This window comes from Solea senegalensis, linkage group LG18, assembly GCF_019176455.1.
Source record: "Solea senegalensis isolate Sse05_10M linkage group LG18, IFAPA_SoseM_1, whole genome shotgun sequence".
Classification (NCBI taxonomy): domain Eukaryota; kingdom Metazoa; phylum Chordata; class Actinopteri; order Pleuronectiformes; family Soleidae; genus Solea; species Solea senegalensis.
In genome coordinates, this window is record NC_058041.1 from 10,918,398 (window position 1) to 10,935,387 (window position 16,990).

At 40.4% G+C, this 16,990-nt stretch overlaps 1 protein-coding gene across 2 annotated transcripts in view; it reads right to left on the reverse strand.

The window, feature by feature from the left end:
- Positions 1–16,650, reverse strand: part of dock1 (dedicator of cytokinesis 1) — a 176,694-nt gene extending 160,044 nt beyond the window's left edge. For both annotated transcript variants that reach the window (XM_044014605.1, XM_044014604.1), the window contains exons 1-2: positions 16,441–16,650; positions 295–378 (exon numbers count right to left, since the gene is read on the reverse strand). In XM_044014605.1, the coding sequence (XP_043870540.1) occupies positions 295–378; positions 16,441–16,483 (127 nt within the window). In that variant the 5' untranslated portion in view covers positions 16,484–16,650. The remainder of the gene's footprint in view (positions 1–294; positions 379–16,440) is intronic.
- Positions 16,651–16,990: the final 340 nt, after the last annotated feature.

Below are 16,990 nucleotides of genomic sequence, written 5' to 3' on the forward strand. Positions count from 1 at the left end.
ACTCCATAAAAACTGTATAGCCTGTTTTATTATTCAATTTACAACGAGAAATAAGATCAAACTTGAAAATAATCGAACAGTGCACATAAATCAGCTTGCAATATGAAACCTAGCAGGAAAACGTAGAAGTGTAGGGGTGCGAATGCCTGGAATCAAAGCATTAAACCACAAACATCAGTGTTCCCTACACAGTATATCATCTTACTGAACATGAGTCCAGGAACTTGACAAAACAAAACACAACACTTACTACTGATGACTGAGTAATATAGTGTTTAACTCTGGTCTTCTCACCCTCATATGTCTCAAGTATGTGCACTGTGTCGCCAATCTGCAGCGACAGCTCCTCCTCTCCCTGGGCATCGTAGTTATAGATTGCTGTAGAGAGATGACAAAGGACAATATAAGACGAGGAGATATTACTGGAGGAGGAAAAAGGCAATAAAGCATTTCACTCCCTTGTGGCACTAATTGTGTGCCACTGCAATGTGTAGTAGAGGCATCACACATCCACAGGATGTCCACCCACACGGTCTGACACAGTAATGGTTGGGCCAGGCACCACTGATGCTGTAATATCAACACCTTTGTACCACCCACTGCAAAAGGAACCAAAAGTGATGGAGAAAGCCAAAGCAGCAATAATAGTGGTGGGAAAAGATCTTTGCTGAGAATTTTAGGTTGGAGACAGAAACTGGAAAAAAGCATAAAAGATATTTTTAGAAAAGAGAAAAAAGGAACACACATCATGAAGTTTGTTTGTTTTTATGAGCCAGCACAACAACATCAAGTCTTTCTCTGCAGTGTCTACGGACAGTCAGTTAAATAAAAGCAAAATAAAAGTTGTTTTTCCATCTACAGTACAAACGTTCACATCTGAAAAACAAAAAAAAGGGGGGGAAAAACATCTCTCTTGAAGTGCTGCAAACCCAAAAATATTACTGGATCGAATCATTGGCACTTAATGTCCACCAAATTTTAGAATTTGATATATTCTGCTGAGAAACAGAACGGAAGAACAGGAGCAAAAAATAAATCTCCTCGACTAAAGTTAAAAACTGTAATCATCAGACAGCATTTCACAGCTTTTGGCAGAGCCACATCACCATGGCAAGATGTCGTACCCACCAGTGACACATGTTCTCTTATTCAGTGAGGGGTGAACACTGTGTTGCTGTCAAACCAGTCATGACCGACACCTGTCTTTATGAATGGCTACAAGGACACAAACAAATACTCAAAAACACACACACACACACACAGACACATACAGTTAATACAACCAAGACACTGACAGCATGACAAGTGGCTGTGGACAAACAGACAGCGGTGTTCATGTTGAGTGGACACCTGTGAGGAGATGCTTATGTATGCAGGTCCTGCTGAGGGAACGCATGCAGGGACACTTCAGCCGAGGTTTCCAGAGGTGACTGACAGCTTAATTAAAGAAGGCCGTCGCTGCAGGCACTCACACCTTTGCAGCATCCTGATGGTGCATCCAATAAGCTGACCATTGTCTCCCACAATTGCCTGCGATAGAAGGAGCTGATTATATTCCATTAACGTATCAGGTGGCACTCAGCGATGTGTTCTTGTTACCGTTTAGCTCTCAAGTTGTAATGGTGGACAATTATGTGGAACAGAGCACTTTTGTTTTTGTCACTTTTGCCACCGGGATGAAACCTTTTTTTATGTATTCTCCACCCACACAGTAGATTACAGCATGTCTTTTCCTGTATCACATTATCAGTGAAAGCAACTTACTTAAAATAAATGTATAAATAATTCCACTTTGTGGTTTTAACTACTATTCAGGCAAAGCCAAAGAAGTAATGATGACCTGCATGTGAAAATCTGGTTCAATAAAATGTTTGAAAATACCAATATGGCGATAGACAATAGAATTATTGAAGTTGTCTGTGTGTGCACACGACTAATTCAATTGTACTGAAATTGATGAAATACTACTTCAAATTTGAGAAAAAAAAAACTATTTCAGTCTACTTATTAGCCCATCACAACCTCCGGTCGATATTGGCAAAGAGAGCTGACAAATCAATTCCTCCCTAAAACCGTACAGAACAAAACCCATAAAAATGATGACTGTCACATCACAAAGAAGACGAAGGCTTGTCTGAACACAGAGCAAACCAATTAGCAGTAAAGCCACAGAAGATATCGGACAATTTTTGTCACAGGGTAGAGGCAACAGCAAATGAAAAGATCTCAAAAAATAATGACACCACAAAAGCCAAACATAAGGGAGGTAGACTGGTCTTCCTCAGACTGACACTGTGTGACATATTTGTCTCGAATAGCATGAGTGAGCCTGGACACTTGCTTTAATGAAGGCCACGCACAAAGACGAAAATACCCAATTCCAGCCATTCAACACTGAGATGTTTTGGAATCAAAGTGTCTGTACATAAACACGTGTGTGTCCACAAAGCATTTTCTGATCCCCAAGAACAATCCAACATGCCCAGGGAATCCACCAGAACACGAGCAGAGAGCTGACAATTGAACAAAGAATGCACAAAATGAATTCACTCGTATCATGCTGAGATACAAAAGGTACCTACATGGGGAGAAAGCAACAAAACAATCAAATGGGAGGTGGGATTAATCTGTGTGCAGCCATTAGAGAGCAGGGTGCACTCAATTAAACTATCATTAAAGGTAACCAGGAAAAGCCTATAAAGTCATCAACCACTGCAACTGTGTGTTTGTTTGGAACTGGGTCAAAAGTCCCAGCTGATTCTGCATTTTATCTAAATGGCAGATGGTGAGATGGAGCAGCCCAAACAAACAGCTCTCAAAGAGACATAAAGCTTCACGTTTCATCACAGAAAAAAAAAAAAAAGGTGACCCAATGATCGCTGCCAATAATAACAAGTCTCACAACAAACAAATAGGAGATCTGAGGACCGCGGAGATTGTCACTGGGCAAGAGTGGCAATTACCAAAAGAACACAATCGCCAACTCATGGAGATGCTGAGTAAATAACAACCAAGTGAAGTACAACCTTGACATGTGAGGAGATGATGGTGCATTAAATGTCACCCAGCAACCAAATGGGGGTCTCATAAACCTGTATTTCCATACCCAAGAGTGAACTGCCGTCAATAAAGACCCAGTGAGGGAGACAAACTCCATCAGAGAAGGAGAGGAGGATGATGAGGAGGTGGTCTATTCTCCCCAGAGCGAGGCATCATGCAAATGATTTCTGGTTGAAGGGATAAACAGTGGCATTATTTGCTGCAAGCTCATTATCATACATAACCTCGTTCATAAGGTTGTGAAAACTCCGAGAACATTATCATCAGACGAAACGAGTGAGGAATCAGATTAAAGACCTCTCCACTTAGCCAGTGCACGTCTACGCCCTCAGCACAATTAAAAGTGGCATCATGGAAACACTGGACTGATTGTAATTCTACACTTTGCGCTCACTAATGACCTGCACTAATTCAAAGTGAGTATAACATATCATTACACTCAGATGAGAAAGCTGACAGTGGAGGAGGGTGGAGGGAAATGAAGGGAGGAGAAGTGTGTAGAAATCCCCCTGTGTGTGACAGCGAATTGTAATGTTTTGTATGAAGTCTCCATCGGCTGTGTGTCCCACTAGAGGATTCACCAGGAGGCAAAGACAGAGTGGAGCATGAGGCAACCCTCAGCCAGGGTCGGGCTTTTCCAAGAGCAATTAGACAGAAAATCCTGCAGTCACAAAACAGACGTATAACATAAAGTACCAATTCCAGCTTAAATATGACGTTTCTACAGCAACTGAGTCCTGAATGACAGGATTGCAAGTCCAACTGATATGACAAATGAGTCAAATGTGTAAATGAGTGGAATCAAAATTTAGAATAACGTTCCACCAACCTTGGTTATGCAAATGTAGCTATAGGAAATAACCAGAGTCATAAATATTGAAAGAGCACATACTAAAGCTTCAGTGCGGAACTTCTGTCACTCATTAACAAGTGTCAGTCATTACCAGACCACAGTATGTACTGTATGTGCCTTTTCATGTACAGTATATGAGGCACTGAGCACGATCATAACAATGATTAATGACTGATATAAGCAACTGTGAATTATAAAGCCAGGCTGATGGAAGAGATTTTCTCTGAAAACCTACATCTGCTCCTCATGCATTTCAAGATGTAAGATCAGACAGGACACTACTTTCCAGAGGGGAAATAATGACAACCACACTATCATTTATGTATACATACATATGTGTACTTGTGCATTTTATTAAGTCGGATTTAGCCTCATGTGGAACAAATAAAAAAAAAATGATGCCTTGGAGGACATAACTAAACCATGACTACACAAAATCATCCTGCTGTAGTCGTTTGTATGGGACAAATGTGAGCCGATCGAGCCGCTGCTGCAGGTGTTGACTGTGTTTTCTTGACGAGCCCGGCTGGTGGTGAGACGGGGCCGGCTGCAGTGAGCTCTGCTGTAGAGTTGACAGGTATTCTTCAGGGATCTGCCAAGTGCTGTTAGGATAACGGGAAGAACATGGGCCTTGGGCAGGAAGCAGGAGGACCCAGCATTTTTGTAGCACTCCTGCACTGTCTGTGCAGGAGTGACTTAACTCTCTGCAAAATGTTAACGCAGAGAATGGTGCACACACCAAAGAAAGCAAAGTTTTCATATAGCAAAGGCACACACGAACTATACAGGGAGGTAAATGGTGCAATACAATTTGTGTTTGCAAAGGCATTTCTCCAACTATCTTGAGAACGTTTGTATCAGAATAGTGATGTGAAATTACCTCTAACAGCATGTGAGATTTTGGAAACACAGCACTGCCCAAAGTAAGCACTGCAGCATATAAACAGCTGGGGGAATCAGCTCATAAAAATGCTTCTCTAGCAATACAAGAGGTAGAAATTGCAAAAGGTAAAATATCTAATTGAATTCCCTGTATATTCTGATACTTACATTTTTCCAGATACAGTGCTGTTATACATTTAGCTAAATGGCTGGCGGTATAAAGGTTTTGTGAATTACTTTGAAAAAGAACCAGGGTGGCTCCAAGTGTCCATAAACCAAAATTCATTCTCCATTTCAGTGTCCCACAATTTCTTGCAATATAAACGAAAAATGTAAATGTTTTACTTGCATTTTTTATTTCACATCAACTTATTCCAAGCCCATTTTGATTGGAAGTATCAAATTGCAAACTCTCTAACTTGAGAATCATTGTAAGACAATAGTTGGCAAAATTAAATTTATTAGCAACACCTAATAATACAGGGATACTCAAGGTTTTGAGAAATTACAATAATTCAAGTTTGCCTTAATTGATTTCTACCCTAAAAGAACTTAAAGTGTCTAAAGATGTTGTTAAAACACACAGTGGAGCAGGGGATTGGCTGATTTATGACAGTACATTCTGTCACATATATAAAAGTCAGCATGTTTGTAGTGTTCATACAGAGAAAGAGTTGGAAACATAATTAATTTAAAGTCCCTCCCTAATAAGGTTTTGTAAGATTTAGGCATTCAGCCTGATGGTTCTTACTTAGTGACAAATGCAGACAGTGAACCTAGGATTGTGAAACAGCAACAAAATCACCCTCTTAAACCAATTAAATACAACAGCTTTATAGCTTTATCTCCAGCTAGAAAGTGGAGATAATGCTGCTGCAATTAACCTGAAATTAATACAACAGCAGCTGAACTGTGAAAGAGGAGAGCCCCAGGTCTCTCTCTCTTTTTCCGTCTCTCGAACACAACCAGATTTCTCCTCCCTTTGACTGGAGCTGAGCAGGAAATGCCACTTGTTGAGATATTACTGTATCACAATGGACGGGGCCTTCTGGGGTTCCAGTCAGTGAAGAGGAAATATGAGTGCGTTTTATGACAGCAGGAAGATTAACAATACCTCTTATAAAAAGGTAAATGTGGACACAGAACAATGTAAAACTGTAATCATGTGAAGCAGAGGACGTGGCAGATTTAATGCATGAAGAGGGAGGTAAGATGGAGGGGCGAGCAGGTGCAAATCTACAGCATACCAAATCTAGATGCCAACTGCAGTAATACTTCCTGGCAGAACTTCCTGCCTTGTTCCCAGCTCCTACACAAGCCTTAGGGTGTAATCTAACTCAGACCGATAGCTCTGCTCCCATCGTCTTTGCAGAGCCAAGTTATCCCTTTAATTGAAAATCATCTTCCCAATACAAAAGGGAACGAAGGCAGAACGTGGCTTATTATGGCAAACTGAGCAAAGCTTTTCACAGAGAGCTTTCGCACACTGCTGTTGTTTGCGGTAATACACAAGAATCTCCACTGGCTCTGCAAAGCAAACCTGTATGCACTTTGGATACACACATCTCATGAGCTGCAGAGTGAACAGGAGCCTCACCAAACACTTTCTCTAGGACTCATCAATTCCGGGGTGCAGATGAATTAAAATAACCTTGAAAACAATGACGATGCCACATTTCTGACGTAAGATTTTGCGGACGCTTGCAACTGCTGTCAAGCCACAGGAACAAATGACAGGGTTAAATGTTTCTTTCATCAATATGATAATACACAAGATCGGGTAATAAACTGGAAGAATAACCACAGATTAGCCTTTGGCACAGCGAAAAGTAGCTAATTATTCTCTACCCCTTGTGATATGAATGCTAATGAGTGTAGAATTAGCTTAAAATATTTAAATAAACTCAGCGATTGACTCAGCAAGTTTACTCCATTGCTGACAAGCATAGAATTTAGCACTTGACTTTTAGGTGGTATCTGCTGCACCTCAGAGCATAACAGAACTGACTTGGGCCTATTGTATGTCCTGCTATTTCTTATCATGAAATCTGCATTTCTTATCATGGAGACAATCCCCTATCAGCGATGAGACAGCCACACGGCATCAACATCATGAAATGTCTCACAGCAATGAAGAAAATCCAGAAGATCTGTAATAAAAGGACGGAAGGGGTTTCATGAGGTCACACACGTCCAAAGAAAATTCCAACAGGAGACAGTCTTCAAAACCAGACTCAGGCACTCTTGCCTGGAGAGCAATGTTTCAAAGACAACTGACAAACCATCAGATCCAGCAAAGCACGGCAAAAACACTTAGCTCCAAATTAGCAGAAGAAAAAAGGTTTTTGATGTTAGTCAGGGTAACCTGCCATACTTCACATCATCCACACCTTGAAAAAGTTCTGCGGTAAATTGCTGGAACAGATGAAGGAACTTAACTTCCTGTATAAGCCACGGAATCTCTTTGCCGAGTGTGGTGGCTAGTGAAGTCAGCCAGAGACCAGTCCTTTGGCCTTAAGTCCTGACAGAGTTAAAATCAACAAGCACTCTGCTTTCCCCTTGATTGTAAAGGAGTTTTACTTTTTTATTTTTTTTTAACATGTATATATAGTGAACCAGCCACAGACAACATCATTACTTTAACGCTGCACCATTACTAAATAAACCACAGGCATGTTGCAGCATCAACGTAGTAATAGTAAGCACAGTAATCAGACCTTCAAATGAATGACTTAATTTGACATTAACTTTCATGAATGAACCCAGAATCCAAGTTAGTTGACATGAATTCCCATTTGATCAACGATAAACCTTCAAAAGATTTAAATCAGAAAGAAAAGTGTAATTAGAACACCTTAACTAACCTACTCAACTGATTCATTTAATAGATTTATTACCACCAGACATGATGACCCATTACGACGTCTAAACAGTATGCATCTGAGAAAGTACTAACCAAGTCCAGTACATTTTTCTAGTGTCATGTTTGCTAACGCTTGTTTATTTGATTACTTTCAGTATCAAAACCAGTTATACAGCAACCAACAAGGTTGAGCTTGTGGTTTCACATGTATTACACTGAATGTTTGGCAGGAAAGCTATTTTTAACTGATGCATCTGAACTGTAGAGAACGGCTGTAACATTCTGCTGATTAGGGCTGAAACAATTACTCGATGAAACGCTATAGAGCCCTTGAGCAACACATGGGTTTGGGACCTATGCCAATATTGCATTTTCGCCAGACCTGACCTCCATGCCAAGTCTCAGGAGTTTTAATGCACGTTAACCCCCTCAAAAATGACCGGAAAGCCACGGCTATAATAATAAATCTGAAGGATAACAATAGGTTCCTTGCACTCGTGCTGAGAGCAGTCCCCGGCCCCTGCCATTTGTGGCTGGGGCCCTAATAATTGAATCCACATATTTAGATATAGTCTGACACTTCAGTAGAAAATATGGTGATTAAAAAAGCAAGAACTGTTTCACATTAAATGACATGTGGGTGTTTTCTAGTGTGTTTAGTTTGCATGTTCTCCCCATGTGTCCGTCAGTTTTCTCTGTGTACTCTGCATCCGGACCAGGATTTGGTTAAGTGGAGACTGAACTGACTGTAGGTGTTAACATCAGTGTAAATGGTTGCGCATTTATGTTCTGTGATGGGCTGTCGACATGTGCGGGCTGTACCCTGCCTCTCCATTAATGTCAGATGAGATTGGTTCCAACTCCCACTGCAACCCTCACAGGATAAGTGGTTTAAATGATGGATGCATAGATTGACAGATACAGCATTAGAGGGGTGTGCATGTACGCAGTTAAGAAAGCATGCACTGCTGCAGGTCACACAAGGTCTAGCCTGGTGAGGAGAGTAAAAACTTGGGTTAAAAATAGCTCGATAATGCAGCTGTGTTGATGTTATTGTGAGAAGAGGGGAAGAAATATGGTTCATCATTAAGGTGTTAAACATTCTAATATGTTTTGATAATTCATAAGATGTAATGGAGTCATAATACGTCAACCCACAGCCACTGTGGGCAGCCTGTTTACCGCTGCAACTAAATCATTTTAAATGATAAAATAATCTAAACAGAAACAGAGTGACAAGTCGACGACAGCAGAGACACGACTTCATTGAAATCTCTAAAGGCCAATCACAGGGTAGAGCTGCCACTCACTGGAATTCAAAGCTGAGATGCAAGGCTCTGACTTTATCTGACTTTATCAAGTATTTAGGCATGGACACACACAAACACACACACACACACTCGCAAAACAACAGGCCATTTCCAACTGAAAGGCTGTCTCTTGGCGCACATGGCAATCCCAACCCCATCTGTGACTGCAACCAACGACTGACACCTCCATTACATCTCCCCAAAACAACTCACAGGACATTTTAAAGGTGACAAATGCAACATTAATATGGACTGCTGCTGATATTAATGCTGACATTTTTACAACCTCAATAGAGTCAGGTCGTGTTGATTTCTTCTATGCATAAATTCAATATGGCATTGTGAGTGGAAAACATAACTCTGGGGAAGTTTACTAAGACAAAATAAATATGTTCAGTTGCAAATGTGCTCTAACGTATGAGACTTTAATAACAGATTGCATGCAGTACCACTGCCACTCAACTCAAGTTATGCAAGTATTACATGCAAATGTCTAACAGCTACAGCTCTGAGGTACTTAGGAAGTCTGGTCCTGAGCAACAGGTCGTCCAGTGTCACAACCCCAGCTCATTTGCAAGCTTATCGCTTCAGAGTAAGAACTAAGCCGCAGCCAAAGCAGTCATCTGGAACATTAAGAACACAGGACCAGCTGGCAGGCATTCTGTATATTCAATGTCGATTCCTTCCTTAAACTTTGTGTTCACAAAGCAATTATGCTTGCGTCTCCAATTAAGTAAAGGGAAAAACAGTACCTTTGAAGTGCAAATAACATTTCAAATAATTAACGGTGTTGTCCAACTAATAACGATCAATACGGTGGGTAAAATCATGCTTGTACTGCGTTATTGGCACTATCGGGATTAAGTCAAGTTGGTACAGGCAGCCTACCAACTTGGCTAAACAACTTCCTGAGTTAAGCACTATCTCTATGTGAGTTTAGCTCAACCAGAGAAGACATATCGTTTTCTTCCTCCCCAATAACATTTTGTTTCTTGAGGGGCCGAGTGAATCATCGCTGCACACAGCGAAGCAAGAGCATAATACACTATGTTAGAGGGGTAAAGATTTTTTCAGTTAGTTATGAATTTGTGGCAGTCCACCCATTATTTTCCCATTTTCCCATAATTAATTGGAAACAATTACATATTTGCAAAGCATTATGTATTCTTAAGTGGTAATTTTGTCAAGAGAAAATTCTAATTCGATGGGTAACAAACATTTTAGATTAAACTCTTAGATATTAATGAACCAGCATGTCGTTGGTTTAGTACGGGAACCAATCTAAATTATGCAATAACACATGTCTACATCAGTGACCTTTGTTTCGCACTGACGTGCTCCACGCCAGTAGAGCCATCTGTCAAGCAAGCATAATCAGCACAGCAGGACTCTTATCAGACAATGCACAAGCTGCTTGGCATGACTACAATCAATACTGAGGATACTGAAAACCGCCTGTGTCACCGAGCTATGGGACAACCCACATCAGTCACAGCACACATACAGCCACATCATACATGACCTAGATGTGTGCCTGTGTATTCTTTCTACTCCATGTTCCACTGTCTTACACAAACTGCCAAGAAGAAAGGCCACAGTTCACTGTATTGGTTGTGGAGGTTCCACCACCCTCACATGCATACGTGTCAACTTTTACAGGGAGACTTTGTAAAGTCAGATTAAAAGTTTGCTTAAAGTACAAGGCGAGATATTTTGTATCATGTGACACAGGGAAACCTCTTGCACCAACTGGTGATAACGTTTGCCTCTCTTTTGTCTCTCCAGTACAAACACTAACAGCTGAGACCATGAATGTGGACAAAAAGTCCTCACGAGGAGTAAAACTGGTGAGTTCACAGGACGCTGACTCACGTCTGATTCACTACAATTGTAACACTCGCCAGATTCACATGCACTTCAATCAGCTCCCATGTTTTGTTGTACTTCCAAACTTTGAAGTTGCAAATATTGATTTACCAGGAATATAATGAGTAGAGAATCAAATGAAATCAAATCAAATTCAAAAACACAACCATGCCAACCTTTCAGATGACTGCAGCATCTAAAACAAGACTTATTTTCAACTTTGTGCCAAGTTGTGTGAAACCATTTGTCTATGCACTGATTCAAACAGACCAGTTGTCATTTTCTTAGCCAACCTTCCACAATAAGTCCCAAGAATAATTAGTATAGTTCCACCAAGCAACACGGCCAAAAGTTTAAATCCATTCACAATGAATAACAGCAACAGCATCGTGACCTCCAAAGACAGAAGAGGATGACGACAACCAAACTTTTTGGGTGAGACTATGAGACAATGTTGAATTACTAAGGCAATGAAGAGTTACTTATAGAAGAAGTTTAAGCATTTGTGGCAGCTGGAAAATCCTTTTTTTTACCCTGACTTCAGAAATCAGTGACTTTACTCCTGTGTCCATATGACTATGGCTCATTAGAGTGAATGGTTAACAAACTTCAGGTTTTAGCTGGTGAAATAAAGTAGCAGAAATATTCTAAAGATATCATAAGCATGCTTAGTTGTTTTCAGTGAAAGCTCCATGTATTAATTAAATATTATTGTTAGTTTTTGATGTGTGAGAAAAAAGCGTCACGCAAACTTAAATATCAGTATCTGCATATACAGTTCTATATTGATGGTAAACACAAACCATACAGTCAGTATGTTTATGTGCATGTTAAAAGTCCGATCTGCTTTGGACTAAAACAATCATTTGTGTGATTCATAGTCCCGGAAATCATACGTCAGCAAGGCCTTCCTTCGGACAACACAAGAGCCATGCTCCATCTAATTTGTATCAAGATTGAGATGTACAGTAGATATGAAGCATATAGAACCACAGCAAGAACTGTGCATGTAAACTTACGGAGTGATGAAAAAGGTTTGCTTCCCCTCTGTTGAAAAACTCACTTCTCTCCTCCCGGTTGCTATTGATAATCAGTTGTTTTATTTCCCTCAAGTACAAGTACTCCGTCTGCAGTTTTGTCGCTACAGCATGTTTTTTCACTTGGAAAACTTAAAGAGGCAAGGGCAAATCAGGTGCTTTGTTCTAAAACTCTTTACAGTGTACTTTGTGTCATATGTAGCAGCAAGTGTATTGGTATTATTGTACGTGACCCTTTTTTCCCCCACACCTTCTCATAGCTATTGTGTGGCTTTGATGAACCAATTTCAAACAGAAAGACTTCACTTTCACTTCACTCTCTTTTTCACACCAAATAGCTTCAACGGTAGAGGGTAAAATACAAGGCTGGGGATTTTAAACACATGGTTAGAATTTATTGGGTAACCAAGTCTGTGTTTTAATTGCAACCATATTTGTTAGTTTTCTGCACTTGTGGGTGGGATATGGTTTTCTTGGGTGCAGGGCGGGGGCTCCACAAATTACTCATGGCCTCAGTCATGAGACGAAGTGACTGTCAGTCAGCACTAACAGCCGTCTGGGGGTTGCCAGTTTTGACGGCCTGAGAACTGCCGCGCACAAGTTTTTAAACATGATTTTATAGACACAGAAGAGAGCTAACATTTAGAGCTGAGCACACATTCTGTAGTATGTGCTCAACTGAATCCTCAGATAAGCTGCCAGTGTGTGATCTGACATACAGGAAGCAACATATCCTGACAAACTCAACCTGCAACAGCAAGCTGAAAAAAGAGAACAAATTATCCACATGCAATTTAAAAATACATGGTATTAGTTTCTATGACGTGAGCTGGCACGTCACATGCTCTCATGGGCAATTTGTGCTGAAGTCTCGGTAGTGTTCCACAAAAAAGTCCAGTTGCTTGGCGTTTCCTGGTGTGTTTTCAAGAACCACAATCCTCTGATGTGTCTCTTAAGGAACAACAACATCCTGATCAAACAGAATTAATGAGAATACACTTAAAACAAGCATCAAAAATGATTTCAGGATAATTTGAAGCAGCACCAGGAGACAGCCAAGACAAAAAAAAAAAATTTCCCTTGAGGTCCTCTCATTTTTAAAATCATTTTGGAGATGATGCATGAATAACCAGCCTTTCAAACCCCTGATCCCTTTGATTTTTTCCGGGATGGTTGGCATTTGACAGAAAAAGAGCTGTGTAATGAAATTAGCTTAAGGTCATGAGCGATATGACTGTAACATTTCTTTGACGAATGATGTGAACACGGGTCAGAGAATGAAGTCCCCAAAAGAAAGGGGGATGTCCACTGATCATTTACCCAGGAGGAAGAAATTTAAAAACTAATACTACGACTAATAAAGCCACAGAGAACACACACCCCTGCATGACTAACGCTGAAACGGTTAGCTGACTGACACTTTTAATAATTGTTCCATGCTTCTTGCTTCTCCAGCTAAAACGTTTTATCACTGTTCAGTTTCATTTCTGTGCATTTTTAACATTTTTAATCATTCTGCACACTTAAAGGCACTATATGTTAGAAACAGGTACTCCAGTAATCCAGTACTACCCCACCGTCCTCCCCCATCTTCCTAGTGGTATGAAAAGCCAGTCTGCAGGCTGTAAATCACATTTTAATTGTCAATATCCTGACAATCCTGTACCAGTATTGTCAATGAAGCCAGTATTTGAATATTTCCTTGATCTCTGGTGAAATATCACAATATATTTCTTACATACAGCTCCTTTGATCTTTTATCAGCTCATCTGAAAAACCACTGAGTAACCGCTGATCTGAATCATCTTTTTTTGAGCCCTCCATCACAATGCAGCAATTTGAATCCAAATGAATCCCTTCCTTATGTCACAGCACTGACATATGACTAATCTCAAACTTCCACTGACTTCCGGTTTGCTAAAAAAGCTGGCATGGTCTTCGACTGCCACAAACACAGGGAAGAGCGTCATAAGCAGCAGGAAGCACAAACCCCCCCCAAAACAACGAAGGGAGAGCAAGAAAAACATTCACTGTTATTAGCATATTACTGTGACTGTGAGAAGACAGTCACATTTATTATTAATACTGCTGCGAATGGACAAAAGGAGACGGGGGTTTTTCTGTTTTCACTAATATAGCAAAGAGGCCATTATGAGAGTAGTGAACAGCATGACTAAAGTTTTGCTGAAACAGAAATGGTTCCACAGCGAGCTTGCTGCCAGAATAAGAGGTTTCACAGAGTGCTCATTAGTGCTACTTGGTCAACACATGAAGTATTAAAAGTGCAATAGACGTGCACCCCAGCAATCCTCAGCAGCCGTGATGTGGCAGCTGCTTCTCTTTCTACCAATGACTCATCCACTCGCTCAACCCTGCAGAATTTTCTCCGCGATTTGAAGAACCTTCACTTTCAAGATCTCATGGATATTTGAGTGTAAAGTGAGGCAATCATTAGCATCAGAATATGGAAATGTGCATGTGCATGCACCACACACACAACTACATGAATCACATCAAACCATACAGTATGTCTGCACAAGGCACAGAGGGGGCCCCTGGCCTATACTGCGTAGACTGGAAACAACAGGGCTCATTTGGAAGCTGCAGTGGAAGCTGTGGTATAACCTGCTGAATTCATCAATCAGTCCATATCAGCATTCCACACACAGCTGAAGCCCTCGGTCTGTATAATGGACACAGCTAAACGTACGGATGTGGCAGGACAAGGGCGCATTACACACATTAAAGTAAATAAAAACTTATTGTTTTGAAACCAGATTCAGCTGGAAATCTGTGCATTTTCCCACAATCAATGAATAAACAGGCTAAGTGATTAGTTACATTACATTACTACTCAGCTTGTGTGTCTAACTGTTATGAGCCATACAACTCTCCACTAAAATAACACTTCAGATGTTTCAGGGCATATTTTTCTGCATCAGGACAAATCAGACACAAACATTTTTTCCCACTGTAGTGACGTCAGATCAAAAGAGCCACAACTCAGTGAATGGCTTTGGGAATGTACTAAAAAAAATGTACGATTTTGGGCAAAATATAGACGCACGTGTGATTTATGGACAAAAGTGTAAACCTATGAAACGCTGTGATTTAATCTCATTTCTACAAGTCCCTGAAATGTAATTGTATCCCATACAGGGGGACTGCAGAATCAACACAGACCACCAATGCTATTCAAAAAACACAACCTACCATTCCATTCATTCATCTCTCTGCCTGTGCAGCTCCCGCTCTCTCTCACACACACACGCACACACAGACAGACTCACAGCTGATTCATATGCACCTCCTCTCCGTGCACAGTGCATGCAGCCTATAATCAAACAATAACACGAAGAAGCAGGATATTTGGCACACTTCACAGCCTGTGAAACATGGTGTTCACCAACACTTGGTATAATGTAAACCTGTGCTCAATCACAACTGTCCATATTACAGTTGACTCTGTGGAGGTTATTGTATGATATGAACACAACCTTATTAGTATAAAATAAAACTCCAACAGAACTTTAGCATTCCATTCGGACAAATAGTATTATTTTCCATAGAACTTAAAAGGGTCATATTTCTTTCCGAGCACATAATCATGTTAAATTTTGAATTCCATATATTGTATTTGATTGCTTATATTCCATTTAGATAATGTTTTACATTACTCTTCTATTCTATAAGTGTTATTGTGTTTCTAAAGAAGCAAATGTTAAGCATCCAATTTCCCCCGATGGATTAATAAAGTATTATGATTATAATAATCAGCTGGAGACTGTTATCAGCAGTGGACATTAAAAAACTATATGGACTTCTACTTCAGTTTATCAGGTTTTTTTTTATTTTTATTACTGTTATTATTATTATAATAAGTATTGTTATTATTACAGCAATCAAACATACAGTTGTTTACATATCAGTGACGTATTGAGACTATTTAATCGGGTTAAATTCAGAATATTGATGCCCATGGAAGCATAAACCATCCTCTGAAGGACGCTGGGTGCGAAATGGGACAGCGGTTTCAGTTCAGGAAGCCTGGTTACAATGTAGTTGAGGGAAGAAGAAAACAAACAACTATAAATCCGAGACAAAAAGATTTACATGGTGTTTAAGATGCTACAGTATACACCAAACAAACAACAAGCATGAGTTACGAGTCATGCGTTGCCTGTTAGTTTGTAGCGGAGGCCCCATAACACAGGAAGAGGCTACAGCGAGGCGCGCCTAACAATTCCCAGTCACACACACACACACACACACACACACACACACAGAGAGAGAGAGAGTCACAGTCCGCTTCCTCACAAAGACAGACATTCCTTGTTGTGCATTTCATGCAAATTGTCAAACAAACGAGCGACAGTTCACATTCGCACACTCTCTTCCACTTCACAGACAAATGAATTCAACCACGTAACTATCTCAGTGTGCCACATGAGGGACAGAACCGCCGGCCGCTTTCTGACAACAAACCCTTCCCAAAAAAAAAACTTGTTCAATCTGAGCGAACAGAGCTAGGATGGGCTAACGATGGAGCATGCAAGTTTTCTTACGTACCAACGCCATACTTTTCCTTCTTGGTGGGCACCCAGCGAGACATTCTCAGTGTCCACGCGTCCCCGCGGTGTCTTTGAGCTGGTCAGAAAGTGTCCAGTTGTGGCCTTTGGTAGTGAACGCACTCTCCTTTTCTCACTTTTCTCTGAGCTGAGGGCAGCTGCTCCGGGCAGCCATTTTCCACCAGTGACAGGACGCTCCGGCAGGGGGAGGAACGTAACACAACTTTTTCACCCCGTAGTAGGCGTTCATCTCTCTGAACTACAGGACACACACACACACACACACACAAACACACACTTATAAAGTTTTAGAATGGCGACTAATACACTCTAAAATTATTATATTGTTGTAATAATGACGCAGGGTGGTCACATTAATCAATAAATTAGTATTTCTCACGTATAATGTATTTTTCCCAAGCAGTACCAACAACACTCCGCTACAAATGTTGATATACTGAGAGTAATGATTTAAAAGAGCACTAAAATAAGACAACTACTACTAATAATAATAATAACAATAATAATAATAATAATAATAAAAAAGTTTG